General features: G+C 39.6%; 2 protein-coding genes across 4 annotated transcripts in view; both read left to right on the forward strand.

The window, feature by feature from the left end:
• The window catches only part of eif4e3 (eukaryotic translation initiation factor 4E family member 3), a 59,705-nt gene extending 46,360 nt beyond the window's left edge, over nt 1–13,345 (forward strand). For all 3 annotated transcript variants that reach the window (XM_078414503.1, XM_078414504.1, XM_078414501.1), the window contains 5 exons: nt 1,914–2,008; nt 2,178–2,238; nt 3,664–3,730; nt 5,398–5,553; nt 7,771–13,345. In XM_078414503.1, coding sequence (XP_078270629.1) covers nt 1,983–2,008; nt 2,178–2,238; nt 3,664–3,730; nt 5,398–5,553; nt 7,771–7,817 — 357 coding nt within the window. In that variant the 5' untranslated portion in view covers nt 1,914–1,982 and the 3' untranslated portion in view covers nt 7,818–13,345. The remainder of the gene's footprint in view (nt 1–1,913; nt 2,009–2,177; nt 2,239–3,663; nt 3,731–5,397; nt 5,554–7,770) is intronic.
• Nucleotides 13,346–15,801: 2,456 nt separating this feature from the next.
• On the forward strand, nt 15,802–16,719 carry LOC144601652 (uncharacterized). The gene has a single exon (XM_078413885.1). The coding sequence runs from the start codon at nt 15,802–15,804 to the stop codon at nt 16,696–16,698; it is 897 nt and encodes a 298-aa protein (XP_078270011.1). The 3' UTR covers nt 16,699–16,719.
• The last annotated feature ends 418 nt before the right edge of the window (nt 16,720–17,137 follow it).

Here is a 17,137-nt window from a genome sequence, read left to right on the forward strand (position 1 = left end):
TAGAAACTATACCTGCAACCATGAGCAATGCCAGATTAACTCAGTAAGATACTAGAAAGCATTGAGTGAAGGCACTCCTTTTAGCGAATGCTGAATTTGACCATCTGTTCAACTTCCCATCTCTTAATATCTCTCCTTGCTGCTTATCTACATGCAATTCATATTTCTTATTCCCATGGAATTTCAGATTTTCAGGCCTCAATGAATAATAAAGTGGTGTAAAATCAGATGTTTCTTTTTCCACAATATGTTGGCACTTCCTCTTCCATTACTGTATTGCCCTTGCAAGTGTTGCATGAGACAGATGGACTTATAAGGCAGTTGCATTTAAATGAAGTTTACCAACGCTGAAGAGCACAGTTCATTTAAATTACACGCTTCATTTGTTTTCCCTCTGGATACTGCAGGTATTCCTTTAAACCAACAAATTCCACAAGTGGAGGTTCTAATTAACACCCATCACACATTTAATAGTTCTATGACCAATAAACTTAACAATTAAGAACATTTGGATACGATTCTATTTCCTGAGAGTTGCAGAAGACTTGCAAGCAACTTATCTGAATAAAAATAATTTTGAAAGAGATTTGCTCGGAAATGCATGTTGATGTCTTAGTCATTTTGGTCCATGAAGCGCTATTTTAATTATGCAGTGCATATGTTTAAACTGTTAAATGTGAAAGTTTAATGTGGTTTTGTTTGTGGCTCGTGCATAATTACACAAATTGACCTTGTGTAACCTGAAAGCAAGCACGAACCCACGTCTACAGTAAACAACCTCCTTTGCTTTATTGCCATGAGTAACATACGCAGGCAACTTGTGGGGTAATCAAGTGACAAGTAGTATGTAGTCTGCAGCTCTAAACCCCAGGATGATAAACAGACAGGTTGGTCAGTGGATTCACAGGTTGCTAATATAGCAAAAATGCATTGCTGTTGAGTTTTGATTTTTGTTATCAGTTATTTAAAACATCAGCCTTCAGTCAATGGCACTCTGTCGAACAAACAGAAACCAAGTCACTAAGTAACTATAATAACTTATCCTGATTGCAGTAAATATCTTGAAGACTAAATCCCACCGACAGGCACATGGAAAGGAAAGGTTTAGCGGGAGTAGGAAAAAATCTGCAGATGCTGGTCTAAATCGAAGGTAGACACAAAATGCTGGAGTAACTCAGCGGGTCGAACAGCATCACGGGAGAGAAGAAATGGGTGACGTTTCGGGTCTAAACCCAAAACGTCACCCATTCCTTCTCTCACGAGATGCTGCTTGACACGCTGAGTTATTCCAGCATTTTGTGTCTACCTAAAGTTTCGAGGGACATGGGCTGTTGGGACTAATGTAGACGGGGCATCTTGGTCAGCATGGATAAGTTGGGCCAAAGTGCCTGTTTCCCTGCTGTATGACACTGACTCTAAGTCACCCCACAGCCTCCTTTGCTCCATGGAAACAAGCCTAGCTTATCCAATCTTATCCCATAACTAATGTATTGCAAACATGCGTGTGAATCTCCTTTGCATTCTCTCCAGAGCAGCCATGTCCTTCCTGCAGTGTGGTGATTAGAATATTGAAATATATTATCTGGTTTAACCATGGTTTTGTAATGTTGGAACATAATGTCCCTACTTTTATATCTTTTACTTAGCCAATGAGGACAAGCATCCCAATTCTGCACTTTTTTCCCCCCACTTTGTATGTGGTCTAATCTTGGTCCAAGGATGATCAATCAGAACATTTATTGTAACTCCATAGGACAATGTTTTTGGTTAATTTCTGTGTAGTTTGTTTATAATAGAAATTAAAACGCGGTATTCATTTGAATATTTGGAATTGTAGAATATTTATAATTGGAATATTGTACTTCTCTTGTCGAAAATGTATTTTATTTTGAACTCTTTCTTTCTCTCCTCAGAGTTTCTGGAGTGTCTACAATAACATCCCTGCAGTGACTAGTTTGCCTTTGCGTTGTAGTTACCACTTAATGAGAGGAGAGAGACGGCCACTGTGGTAGGTAATTGGTTGTAGTAAATAATTTGTTTGGATAGCACACGAAACAAAGATTTTAATTCTGACAGTAATAAACCAATGCCATTACCAATGTCTAAAGCAATTCAGAGCACTAATCATATACAACATTGCAATGCCTTAAAAATGATTCTTCTTGTGTTTTTCATAGGGAAGATGAGAGTAATGCCAAAGGAGGAATGTGGAAAATGAAAATTTCAAAAGAGCACACTGTAAGCATTTCAGAAAAGTAATAAATTACCCTTCGTTAAAATTATATGTTTTTTTAAAATAAGACTTTGTAGAAACTTGTTCTGCATCACCAACTACAGTTTGGAGTGTTGCTTGGCAGTGTTTAAATCACATTTTACCACGAGTAGACTTAACACGTGACCAAAGATTATAACAGGGATCTTGTCTGCGGTACAAGGTGTGTATTCTGCTTAAGATGTTTTATAAATTTTGTAAAGCTTTGCACATAATGCAAACCACAAATGAAAGAGGAATTTTAAAGAAAGGTTAAATTGGAACAGGATGATTGAATTATCTGGAAGCAGAAATGTAAAGTTGGTTGCAGTGTAGAGGTTCTTCTGCAGCTCTCATGGAAGAGAGATAGGAGATGCCAACTAATGCATTAAACGGCTACCACTGCAGCATACAAAGCTGAATGGAAACTCGCTATTGTAAATGTATAGCTTTAAGTGAGCTAAATTCCTTTCCCTAGTCCCCCAGACTCCTATCCCTTCCCTAAATCCATAATCAAAGAAAATATTCCCTCAAATCTATCAGGTGTTTATCATTTTAATGTTTGTGCGGGGTCCCAGCTGTTTCCAATTGACTTTTATCCAGAATGTTCTGAGGTCAAGGAAGAAAATTGTTCTTTTGGGAATTGTCATGGTAAAAGCTGAGTGTACTTGACTGGCAGATACTTAGATGCTGTACATAAATATCTAAACATGGGAGTACTTTGTTTTATTTATTGATGTCAGCATGGCTTATATATTGGTTGCACCCATTTGCAATCTTCCAACTTGCAATCAGAGAGTATTATCTGTATACATTTGTTTGAATTTGCTTTAAGGAGCTGAACAAAACAGATAATCCAGCAAGGCTCTGGAACCAAGGGTGCCGGAAAATCAGTGGCGGGCCTGTACTGCGATCATGATGTGAGGCAGATGTAAAAATCTCATGTTGCCATTTGAGAATAAAGGGATTTATTGCTCAAGCCAAGCAATATTTATCTCTAAATTAACATGTAAAAGTATAATCTAATCACTAGAGCAGTTTGTGAGAGCTTGCTGCGCCCAAAATGATTATCCTGCTTTTATTATAATATAAATATATATTTTTAAACGCTCATTGACTGTAACGTATTTTAAAACAATTTGTGAAGCACTCTTTGAAGATATAAATCTTTATTCCATCAAAGCTGTTTTTATTGGCTGTGCACACATTTTGTTTTAATTTAATATACATTATCAGTTACATTTTTCTGCATTTTGCAAACAAATTTTTTTGGCTACATTCTGACTGCATTTTCATTTTGCTTAGATGATTAAATCTTTCATATTTGAGCATACATATTTGCAATTTCCTTAACATTAGGTAATTTAAAAAGACATTCCTAAGAGGAGTTCTTTATCTGTTTCTTGTGACAGCCTGCTGTTTGGAAAGAATTATTACTGGCCACGATTGGTGAGCAGTTTGTAGATTGCTGCACTGTAGGTAAGGTCAGACTTATGGGTGACATTATTACCTTTGGTACTTGTAATGATTTTTTTTGTCTTAATTTGTTCAAGATTAGAAGCATGCATTTAGAGTGTAGTATATTCATTGGAAAACAAGATTGCCTCTTCCCTCATCTTAAATTGGTGGGTTTTGGACCCTTGAAAAAGGACCTTAATTTTTAAAAAAAGGTGAAAAAAAGAACCGCCTTTCCAAATTTTCCTGGATTATCTCACACGAGGGAGAAATTCTTTGATGGAGTGCGCAGTTACATATAAAGTTGTACCCACTACCTCCTGTACCCTATCCACCCGTAAAAATGTGTTCTTAGCTGGAAAAATTGGCCACAGTTCCTGTTTCTGGTGACTGTCATAAAATGGGTGCATGGACATCTAGAAGAGAAGAAAACAAAAATGATCCAACAGCTCTTCCCTAAACACATTTTTGCATTTGAACAACTTTATTTACTTTAGTGAGCTTTGTGATTGTCTACTATTGTCTATTTTCTGATTTGTGTGTTAAGATAAATGCAGCATTTCTCATAGGTGTACCCTACGTTGTGGTGGTTCTTGTAAAGCAGCATCATTAAATTATGAGAGGTAAAAATGAACTCCCTGAACAGTTTTCAAAGGAGAAATATGGGGCCCATTGCATAGTACAAAAAAAATGTTGCCTCCCTTTTAACCTCCTATGAGTGCTCCCTGTATAGCACCCAGCAAAAGTACAAAAGCAAACAGGTTAGTCATAACTTAGCTTTTATAATGATACCTGACATGCTGTCGACCCCATTGCCATCTGTTGTTCCATACTTAGGTATCCCACTGCTACCCTCCAGCTTTTCTAATTTCTGATATTTCATCGTTCTTGTCAGTATTTTATTCCCCAGTCTGTTTCCTCCTGTGTCTCCTCCTTTCTCTTGCTCCCTGCCATAAATTCATTCCTATATCTTCACACATGGCCAGTGAAGAGTATTGTGGATATGCATTTTTTTTAATACTCAAATTATCGGATGATTTTAAAGTACCCATTTTGTATCCTGCGCCAATCTTCTAACAGGATAATACCACTTCTGTTCCCATCAGCAATGGTACTGAAAAGTTTCATTCAAAAATAATTATCTTATGAATTCTCAACCAAAATAGCAAAGATGCTTAAAAAGTTGATCTTAACCATTCCATCGCTTGACTGCTCAACATTATAGGAGACTAGGTTACAAATTTTGGATGAGGGTATATTCATATCTGGGCAGCTCGATGGTGCAGTGAAAGAGTTGCTGCCTTACAGCGCCAGAGGCCCGGGTTCGATCCTGACTACGAATGCTGTCTGAATGGAGATTGCACATTCTCCCCTTGACTGCGTGTGTTTTCCCCGGGTGCTCTGGTTACCTCCTGCACTCCAAAGACGTGCTGATTTGTAGGTCAATTGACTTTGGTAAAGATTATAAATTATCCCTTGTGAGTAGGGTAGTGCTGGTGTGCGGGGATCACTGGTCGGCGCGGACTCGGTGGGCTGAAGGGCCTGTTTCCATGCTGTATCTCTAAACTAAACTAAAGTATTTTTAGTTATATTTTGAATATTCTGCATGCAACACATTTCTTATGTTTTTTTAAAACTTAGAATATAATAATATAACTTTGCTTATTTCAGATATTGCTTTATTTACACAGATGATGAGGTAGTTGGTGTCAGTGTCAGTGTTAGAGACCGTGAAGACATTGTTCAAGTTTGGAATGTAAATGCTGCTGGGGCAAATGAAGTGACTATTATACAAAAGATTTATGAGCTTGTCCCAAAAGTAACCTTCAAGGCAGTGTTTTATAAACGTAAGTATTCTGTCTAAAATTTCATGAAACTCTACTTTTGTTTCAATCCTAACAATTTGCGGTTTATATTATAGCATAAAAAGCCTTTTTTTTTTTTCTGTCAAGGTTTCTTTCTTCAACATTTTTCTGTTTAACTTTCATCTTAAATTTATCTTTGAATGCTGATTTGATTAATTAAAAAAGATTTGTGAAGCAAGGTATCCAGTAAATATTTTGTCGTATCTTTTAAATAATATATTAAAAATGAGCTGGAAGTACTGGTCCTCTCTGTGAACTAAATCCAGAGGTTTCTAACCAATAATCCATCGAAAGAATAACCTGGATCATTGTAAAAACTTGGCTAATTTACAGTTTTCCCTTAAAGAAACAGCCTATCACTTCCATCTGGTGTACATGTAATATTAATATGTATATGTCTTGTGAAGATATCAGGGCAAACAGAATGCAGAATGATAATTGTCAGTACCACTCCCGCCCCAAGAATAAATTGGAGAATAAATTAATTTGATTAAAGCAAAGTAGTTCTCTAACGTGTTTTGGAAAAAAATCCTGAGTTCTTTGGGTGATTCACAAGAAATATTGACCAAATCAGACCAAAATACATGTTCGAAGATTAAGTTTCACTTAAAACCCTGTTGTTATCATTTATCTTAATATTTAAGGTTACACGAAAAAGACTGTCACTCCCTCATTGGTCTCTTCAGCCACAAGCTCTAGCTGAGGTGTGGAGCAAGCAGCCAACTAGGTTGCATCACCCATGGTCAGCCATGACCGAGGGGGCCTAAGAACTATGTAACAGCACTATGATTCAGTTGCTCAGGAAGCAAAAAAATAAAAACATTGATAAAATTATTTAAGAACATGTAATAATGATGCATTCTTATAAAATCATTTAATTTTCTTATAGATGTATAAATGAAATGTACAAGCATGTCCTTACTTACGTTATAGGCGACTTACCTAAACTTGTACTTGAGTAAACAATTCTTTAAACTCACTGCATTATTTCCGGTTCGCGCATCTCGGTAACAGTGAGCTACCGTTGCATGCGGCCGTTTCCATGAGCCGGTCAGCTGTCCTTGCGGGAGCTCCCATCTGGTCTTTCGACTTGCATAACATCCGATTTATGTAAGGGTCCGCGAGACGTAACCCTCACGTACTTCGGGGAGCGTCTGTATTGCTATCACTCCATATTGTCCCCACTAATTGCAAACTGGCGACTTGAATGAACAGGTAATCTTTCTCCACTCAACTGTATACAAAATCTTACCCTGGACAATGCTTTTAATTCTTTGATCATCCAAAAAAAAGAAATTTGAGAATATCTATTTTCAAAAGTTACATACAATTAAAGATGTTTCCATTGAGGTTTTAGAACTCCTTTGCAGATTCTGAACTTTTGTATGTTCAACAGTTTTATATTGAAAAGCAATTGAGTGTGACACACAGAACTAAAATCCTGTTAGTCAGCTTTTCGACCCTCCGACTCAACCCCCAGCCCCCCCTGTCCTTTGACAGTGAACCAGTGATTACTTACAAATTACACTGCACACCTTGTATGTTTTCCCCAGCTACATTCGTGACTGTTCCATCATACTAGTTCTTTTAGCATAGTCCAAGAACTCGGAACTATTTCCGAGGCCTTGCCTGTTCTGAGAACATTGAAAATATGAAAATCTAACTCTGTAAAGTGTTCTCATCAGTCTAAATAATTGTCTTTTTTTTTAACAATGGCTTTATGTATTAATAATCATATGAGGAAATTGAATGATAATCAATCTCCAGCTGTAAATGGTAGCTCATTTTTTTTGTGAAATAGAACATCCTTCATAAGAAGTTCATTCTTCATCCAATTACATCTCCAATCTGCTGTGAGTTGGAACATCCCTTATTCTCTTCTTCCAATTACTTATTAACAATGGGATACCAAATAAAAAGGACATTTCCAGGCAAATATGAAAAGGCATTTATTTCCCCAATGTTCCTTGAGTACAATGTAACACATTAGGCTTATATAACCTGATTCCTCAGTGCACATATTTAGTTCTGGTCTTTTTCCTGTGAATTGATGTTAACAGGCTATTTATATTTGGAGATTGACTTTTTCTTAAAATGTTGAATGATTTGACTATTTGGTAATCTAACATTTTAAATTCTTACAGTTTCATAATATAATTTAACTAAAATAATGCTGCTATCCATGTTTTTGTTTTACAGCTCATGAGGAACATCATGCTTTTGAACGTGGTCGTGCAAAGCCATAACAATTTCACAACAAATACTTAATTATGAGTGTTAAGATTGTAATTGTATGTAAAATTAGTGTCGGACTCTGATCACCACTGTGGTGAATTCCAGTAGAACATTGATAAAATAGCGAAATCAGGTGACTAATTGTGAAAAACAGAAAAATTGACACTTTTGTTTGTTTCAGCGAATGTGTGACTTGCAATAATTTCTGTATTAGGTTTAAAAAGAAAGGCAGATGTATTTCTCCACTATTGATTTGATTTTCATTATTTTAATGTTACGTTATTTTTTGCTTTTGACTGCATTCCTGTTTTAAGAATGACATTTCTGTTCTGTTTTAACTGTTTGTATTGTATTTAACAGCATTGCTAATGAGCACAATAGACCTACTGTTTCATCTGAAAGAAAAATAATCAAAATAGGAAATGTTGATTCACACAAGTTGAAGTCAAATCTGGTTCATTGCCGTGTTCTTAATGGATCATAATTTGTTTCTTTTGGAACGTTGATTGCACTGCATTATTATGGAAGTCACCATAACTGTGGTTATGTGGTTGTGTTGCACTGATAGACACGTTTCCATCAGAAAGTAGTGCAAATTGTGTATAATTTGTTTTCTACTTCACTTTTTCATTGTACAACTTTGTATATTGACTGTAATTTTCCACACATTTAAGTCATAACATGGAAGTGCTGGCCCTCGGTGAATTAAGAATCTAAACCAGTAGCACTTTTGCTAGTTTACATATTTCACTTACTAAAATCTTAGTGATGGTTGGTTTAGAAATGTTTGCAAATTATTGGTTTCAGCACATTCAACCAGTTTAGCTGCCACAATGAGCATGTAATGAAGAAATTGGTTTTGCCGAATGTTTCATTCTGTAGCAGTATTTACTGTAGTCAATGCATTGGTGTTATTTGGGATTGTATTTTTCATTACTACAGAGCCAAAGAATTGTAATATTGTTTTGAGAGCATTGGGTGGGAGGGAGGGGTCAGGACTGAAAGCTACAAATCTATAACTGCCACCTCAAAACAAGATAAAATAAGAACTGCACAAAAATATAAGTTATGAATTTGGGTGTTTACTACAGGAAACTCCACCGTGTATAAATTCAGCCGTACTCATAAAGCTGTTTTGATTTGCCTTGATACTTAATGCGATCATGATAATCATTATGAGGATGAAAAATGTTGAAAAGATTATAAGGGTTTCCCCACAAGCCATCATGATTATTGAACAATGAAATAATTTGTTCAATAAAGTCAAGAGTTCTGTTTGTCTGAACCCACAGATTGTGGAGACACATGCATTTCTGATCATCAAAAATTGTATTATCTGTAAAGATGAAATTGCATGGAAATTTGCCATGCCTTTTACCACGTTATGAATCACTGCGTTTCAATCTCAATTTAAATAATCAACATCAAGTCATTGTAGCCATATGTTTTCCCCCTTGCAGTAGTTTCAATAAAAGCTATAAAATGCATTTTGCATAAGTTAAAAACAGCAACATTTTTGTGAATGTGAACCCTACATTAGATTTTAAAATTTAATATTACATGTATAACAAATACATAGAAAAACTAAAGTGCTGCATAATCCATATTATGTAGCATCAAATCGTGACTTATTTGTGCATTTATACACTAAGTATCATGTTTTACTTGTGACAAAGCAAGGTTCTTCAAAATTACCACAGCTTTCCTGCTGTGGTTTCTTGAGCACTGATTCTTCAAAATACCAGTCTGCATTTTTTTTCCTCAACTATCCAGGTCTGCTTATGTAAAATGAATTAAAGCACAACCTATTTTTATAGCATTATGGATAAACTGGTAAATCACAACTGTGAATAGTGTATACTTCAGTACATATGAAAACCGATTTTTTTTCATGAATGAATGGATCACAAAAGCATATTGTACTATTTTAACCCGATTTTCATATAGGAAAGGAAGTTTTGTGATGCCCAGATATAAATATTTTCTATCTCCAGATATTTAAGACCAGATGCGATGCAAATCAGGTCAGCAACTGAACAATTTCAAAATATATTTTCTTCTGATTGGAAAATAAAGATCTTTTTTTAATGTATTAATCATAGCTGACTATTGCACTGTAACAACACCACAAGTTAGCTTTTGAAATATCCATGCTCAATATTCTGAAGAATACATGATATTAAAGCCTCAAATGATTTTCTTTTTATGTATAAATTCAGAAGAGACTGCTGGAGATAGTGTTATTTAGCCTTAGTGGGTATCTAGAAAGCATTGTTTTATACTTTTCTAGAATTGGTTTGTTATAAACCTGTTTAGAATGAAAATATTAATTGATATTTTAATTCTATTAACATGGGGATCAGAAGATATGACTTGAGCGTCTGACAGGTGGTGTGAAAGCTGATTTAAAAGCAGAAAATTTTGAAAACATTCTTTGACCTGAAACATGGTTTCTTTCTCCACAGATGCTGCCTGACCCACTGAGTGGTTCCAATGTTTTCTGCTTTTATATCTGATTTGCAGAATTTTGATGTTAAATTAATGTAAAAGCTGGTACCTTGTGTGCTCAAGGTTATCAAAAATGCTTCAGATTTGATATTTATATTTTGTAATCCTATTAGTACTGCTGTACTTGTATGCCATTTATGAATTTTGCTTGTTCATTTGGCATCTATTGAATAAAAAGAAATATGCATTACTGTGATGCTCTCACTTTATGTGACTTATAAAGGTTTAAGTTTAGAGATACAATGTGAAAACAGAGCCTTTGGCCCACGGAGTCCACGCTGATCAACGTCAAGTGATCACCCGTACACTAGTTCTATTCTGCACACTGGGGCCAATTTTACAGAAGTCATCTAACCTGCAACTCTGCACATCTTTGCAATGTGAGGGGAAACCGAAGCAGCCAGAGAGAACCCACTGGTCACAGGAAGAATGTTCAAATTCCATAGACATTCGTTGTCAGTATGCTATCGGGCAGCAATGATACGGCTGTGTCACAAAAAATGTATAGAAATATAGAAAATATTCGGCCCTTCGAGCCTGCACCGCCATTCATTGTGATCATGGCTGATCGTCCACAATCAATAACCCGTGCCTGCCTTCTCCCCATATCCCTTGATTCCACTAGCCCCTAGAGCTCTATCTAACTCTCTCTTAAATCCACCCAGTGATTTGGCTTCCACTGCCCTCTCTGGCAGAGAATTCCACAAATTCACAACTCTGGGTGAAAAAGTTCCTTCTCATCTCAGTTTTAAATGGCCTCCCCTTTATTCTAAGACTGTGGCCCCTGGTTCTGGACTTCCCCCAACATTGGGAACATATTTCCTGCATCTAGCTTGTCCAGTCTCACTTATCTTGGTCTTCAATCAAATACGACCACTAACATTTCAGCTGTGCCGCACCTGACAAAGGTGGAGGTGGATACGATGGTGACATTTGAGATAGGCACATTGGTATGCAAGGAATAGGTTACTTTAACATGGCACCATGTTTGCCACAGTCATTGTGGGCCAACGGGTCGGTTCCTGTATTATGCTGTTCTGTGTTTGTAGTTTCTTCATTAGACGACTAAGTGGAAGAGAGCAGATTTGTAGATTAATTGGCTTCTGTAAAATTGCCCCTGGTGTGCAGGATGCAAAATGGGGATAATGTGGAACTAGTGTACAGGTGATCGTTGGTCGGTGTGGACTCTGGGCCGAAGGGTCTGTTTGGCATGCTTCATCTTTAAACTCTCGGTATGGAGGACAAATTATTAATTACCAATATAGAAACATACAAACAAGCCATTGAGCGTAGATTGCCGTTCAATTTGATCATTGTCGGCCTTGCCACAATATCCCATTTTCTTGCGAAAAAAAATGCTCTTGGCCTTAGTCTCCCATTGCATATTCACAGACTTTTAAAGAAGATATCCAGATTTGTGTTATCCAAAGCTCATTGTTTCCCAGTCTTCCCACACCTGCCGATCTTAATGAAATTAGCCTATATTTGATTTTGTGCGTGACTACATTGGGAAATAACTGAACCTTGACAAAAGAATAATTAAGAAAAGCAAGCCTTCAATATGACCTGTCGAGTTAACGGCTGGAGGTGATCATTGCACTTTGAATCCAACCTATGGGGCCACTCGTTATCACCACCTCCACAGCCAACAATGGACCTTTGTGGGCACCATCTTGATCATCTTTGCTGGCTTTGATTTGTCCTTCTGCATACCTTTCATTCAAGTTGCTGGACAACGCAGTGACGCAGCGGCAGAGTTGCCTTACAGCACCAGAGACCTGTTTCGATCCTGATTACAGGTGGAGTGTGTACGGGGTTTGTACGTTCTCCCTGTGACCGCGTGGGTTTTCTCCGGGTACTCCGGTTTCCTCCCACACTACAAAGATGTACAGGTTTGTAGGTTAATTGCCTTGGGTAAAAAGTGTAAATTGTCCCTCGTGCTTAGGATAATGCTCGTGTTTGGGCTGGTCGGTTCTGTCTTGGTGGGCCAAAGGGCCTGTTACCATGTAGTATCTCTAAAGCCTGTTTCTCTCCCCCGCACCCCCCTCCCCCAATTCAGTGGACAGATTTCCCACCATAATTGCTGGGAATTTATAACCAATCTTCCACAACTTGCGTTCCTGTCTGCTATCCGAATCCATCCGTGTTCACAATTATTGACAAAGAGTGGCCAGTACATTTGGAACAAGTTTTATGATCGTGGCTATTTCAAAGTGAAGGTCTTAAGATTTAGGAAGAGTTACTTTTATCACTTGGTCTCACCAGTGAACAATCACAACAACCCCATAACAGACGCAATTGACCTGCAAACAATCTTAACATTTCCACTCTTTTAATGAGATTTCGGCCAGTGATATGAATATTGATTTCTCCCACTTCAGGTAGCCCCGGCATTCCAACTCTTACCCTAGCCCACCCAAGTCGCACTAGCTTCTCGTTTTCACCCAACAAAACAGCTAACAATTGCATTTTCCCTTTATCATCGTTACTTTTTTTGCATATTTTTTGTTCATTGTTCTTTATCTCTCTACATTTCTCGTTTCCCTTAACCCTAACCAGTCTGAGGAAGGGTCTGGACTCGAAACATCACCCACTTCTTCTCTCCAGAGATGCTGCCTGTCCCGCTGGGTTACTCCAGCTTTTTGTGTCTATCTCCACTCTTTTAATGATTCGAGGTAGGAAACCTGTATAATTTGAGAATAAATGTTATCTTGTCAATGATCCTCACATGTGGATAGAAAATGTTTTTTAAAGAATGGGTTTAGTATGAAATGCGTACAAATTAATTGGACTTTTAGGTTTATCAAAACTATCTTTCCTTTTATAAATTATAATGTCAATGTACATACGCGAACTTTTGAAGTGACGGGGGACATGTCAAACAGAAAACATGAAAACCAAACCTTAACAGCTATGTTTAACATCAGATGGAAGATGCTGCCAAGATTAATTCTACCGGTGACCGCAAAATACTGATAAAAATGTTGGACTGCTCTCTTTTTTGTTATTTTTATTATGCCCTACTTAAATGTTCCAGTGAACCATACATGTCTCTCTCAAATGATAACGGTGAGAGATTATCGAGGTTTATGAGCATTAATGTTCTTGTTGCTGTCTCGATCCGATTAGTAAAGAGCCTTTTCACGGTGCAGGTTGTTATTGGAACAGTAATCAATGCCATTAAAATATGCCTATCATTAGTTAAAAAAAATCCATATTGCAATTGCCTAATATTTTGCAATATGCTGGGTATTGGTTTACCATTGCTATCTCGTTGTAAAAATAACTACAGTAACTTGGATGTAAATACTCAAAATACTGGAGTAACGCAGCGGGACAGACAGCATTTCTGGAGAGAAGGAATGGGTGACGTTTTGCATCGAGTCCTTTCTTCGTTACCCATTCCTTAGAAACATAGAAAATAGGTGCAGGAGTAGGCCATTCGGCCCTTCGAGCCTGCACCACCATTGAATATGATCATGGCTGATCATCCAGCTCAGTAGCCTGTACCTGCCTTCTCTCCATACCCCCTGATCCCTTTAGCAAAAAGGGTCACATCTAACTCCCTCTTAAATATAGCCAATGAACTGGCCTCAACTACCTTCTGTGGCAGAGAATTCCACAGACTCACCACTCTCTGTGTGAAGAAATGTTTTCTCATCTCGGTCCTAAAAGACTTCCCCCTTATCCTTAAGCTGTGACCCCTGGTTCTGGACTCCCCCAACATCGGGAACAATCTTCCCGCATCTAGCCTCTCCAACCCCTTAAGAATTTTATATGTTTCTATAAGATCCCCCCTCAGTCTTCTAAATTCCAGCGAGTACAAGCCCAGTCTATCCAGTCTTTCCTCATATGTAAGTCCCGCCATCCCAGGGATCAATCTGGTGAACCTTCTATCCAGAGATGCTGCCTGACCCGCTGAGTTACTGCAGCATTTCGTGTCGATCTTCGGTGTAAACCAGCATCTGCTGTTCCTTCTTGTACAATAACTTGGGCATTCTCCACCGAGACGCCGCACAAGTTCCCTGGAAGCTGTGGGTTTTTCTTACAGCCAAAGTTTTTCGAGGTTGGAAAATAAGCCTTTTGAAAACGGCTCGCTCATTCCATCTTCAGTTAACCAGCTCTCTTGAGATGATTCCCTCTGTACGATTTCATGTTTTTACACGAAGGTTACTTTTAGCTTGAAAACCTGAAATGTCACCCGTTCTTTTTCTCCCGAGGTGCTGCCTGACCCGTGGTGTTACTCCTGCACTTCGTGCCTATCTTTGGTATATACCAGAATCTGTAGCGCCTTTCTATGCAGATGGTGGAATCTTGAGCGGAACATAAAGTGCTGGAGTAAACTCCATGGATCAAGCAACATCTGAGGAGCAACTGGGCAGGCGGCGTTTCGGGTAGAGACCCTTCTTCGTACAGTCGGTCCTACGTATTCTGCCTGTGAGAAAAAACATAGAAGTGGATGGAGCTCGCTTCAACTGCTGAAAGACACAGAAAGCTGGAGTAACTCAGCGGGTCAGGTAGCATCTCTGGAGAAAAGGAACAGGTGACGTTTTCGGTCGAGACCCTTCTTCAGACTGAGAGTCAAGTGTAAGGGAAATGAGAGATATGAACGGGACATAGAACAAATGAATGAAAGGCAGTGGAGGCCAATTCTCTGAATGCATTCAAGAGAAAGCTAGATAGAGCTCTTAAGGATTGCGGAGTCAGGAGGTATGGGGAGAAGGCAGGAACGGGGTACTGATTGAGAATGATCAGCCATGATCACATTGAATGGTGGTGCTGGCTCGAAGGGCCGAATGGCCTCCTCCTGGACCTATTGTCTATTGAAAGATTTGCAAAAAGCAAAGACGGTCAAGGAAAGTGCAGTCCTCAACGGCCCATTGTTGGCTGTTGCGCTAGGTGAGAACGATTTATACAGACAGTGAAACTCAACAGTGAAACTAGTGCGATGACTAGGATGGAGGAGGGTGGAGATTGAGAGGATGGAAGGGGTTACTTGAAGTTGAAAACGGCTATTTATCTACAATACAATACAATATATCTTTATTGTCAATGTACCCAGGGGTACAACGAGATTGGGATCTATCCTCTATCTTCAGTGTAAAATCAGCATCTGCAGTTTCTTCCTACACATATCTATCCTCACACCTTGATGTTTACGGCCGACGGAGAATAATTTAAATGTTGCGCCCATAAAAGACATGGGCAGGACATTGGTGGCCAAAGAGGTTGGGTTAAGAGACAAGTGGAAGGTTGGATTTGGACGAGATGGGGAAGAGCTGGCAGGTGATTGGGCTCCCCCTCCCTTCTACCTGTGCAGAGGTGGGTGGGCGTTCCTGTCCAGCCCCTTGGCTCTCCGCCGTCCTCGCCCGCTGTCATCTCACCCACCTCCAGCCAGCAACTCGGACAAGGAACCCGGTCAGCGTTCTCCTTCCTCCACTTGTACCAGACTAACCCAGAGTCCGGGGCAGGAGCTGAGAGGGCGCCATGGCATCGGCCAACGTGGACACCAAGGCCGCATTCTTCAGACCGTTTGCGGACTCGGAGGCATTGGGGCAGGAGGGACCGGCTGTAGATGGAGACCTCCTTCCCATCTGCCCATCGCTGCCGTTCGGCGCTGAGGCTGAAGCGGCCAAAGCCAATGGAAAAGCGTACTGGAAGAACGAGTCAGAGGACAGATGCTACCAGGAGCCGCCAGAGAATCCCGTTCAGGGGGACATCACCGGTCAGGCCACGGGGGAGGAGGTCCTGAATGAAAAGCCAGGCCCGGAGCAGAAGCCAGCCATGTCCTACATCGCTCTGATCGCCAAGGCCATTCTAACCTCCCCCAGCAAGAGACTGAATCTTGGCTCCATTTACAAATACATTGAAGAGACGTTTCCTTATTACAAAGGTCGTGGCCAGGGCTGGAGAAACAGTGTGCGCCACAACCTCTCCCTCAACGAGTGTTTTATTAAAGCAGGGAGGTGTGAGGATGGGAAAGGCAACTACTGGAGCATTCATCCCTCCAACCTAGATGATTTCTCCAAAGGAGACTTCAGGCAGCGGCGGAGGTGCCGAAGGAGGGGTCGGAGTAAGGAGCTGGAAACCAAATTGTCTGGGCCTTTCCCGAGCTGCCCATTCCCGGTGGAGCCCCTGTCCCTGAGCTCGCTGTACTCGCCTTACACCGAGCAGGAACGCAGGGCGTACCGACTGGACGAGGTGCTCTACAGACAGTACATCACCAACCCCTTCTGGCGGTGGTACCACGGCTGCAGGAACCCGGGGGCTGAGAGTGATACCGGCCTGGCATTGCCCACCGCCCCGGGCTCGGGGCCACAGTGGCAGCAGAGTTTAATGGAGAGCGGCTCCGCTCCAAACTTCTTCAAAGCTGCCGACAACTGACCTTACCTGCAATTGTATCGTTTCTAGCGTCGCTCTTTGTTTTGTATAAATAAATAGGTGTACATTTGAGAAGTCATGTCGTTTTGTATTAATGCAATAAATGCGCAGAAAATCGTGTCGATTGTAAAATGCTTTGTAGCAAATTAACTCAACGTCGACTTCAATAATCGAGTCAAAATTGTGCAAGTGGGATCAGATAGAATAGTTTTAAGAAGACCTGGTGTAAAGGCCCTGGGAGCAATTGGACGCAGCTTTTACCTAACTGTTTATTCCGAATGAAATTGATAAATTATCCTTTTTTACTCTCCCGTAAATTTACGCAAATTCCCCTCCAAATAATTCCCAAGAATCAGACACTGTCCACATTTCACCCTTCCCCGAATGTTGATGAACTTATTCAGTAAGTGCTGGCTGTTCTCCTTCCTCTGCCATCTATTGA

The sequence above is a fragment of the Rhinoraja longicauda genome, chromosome 17, assembly GCF_053455715.1.
Source record: "Rhinoraja longicauda isolate Sanriku21f chromosome 17, sRhiLon1.1, whole genome shotgun sequence".
Taxonomy (NCBI): Eukaryota; Metazoa; Chordata; class Chondrichthyes; order Rajiformes; family Arhynchobatidae; genus Rhinoraja; species Rhinoraja longicauda.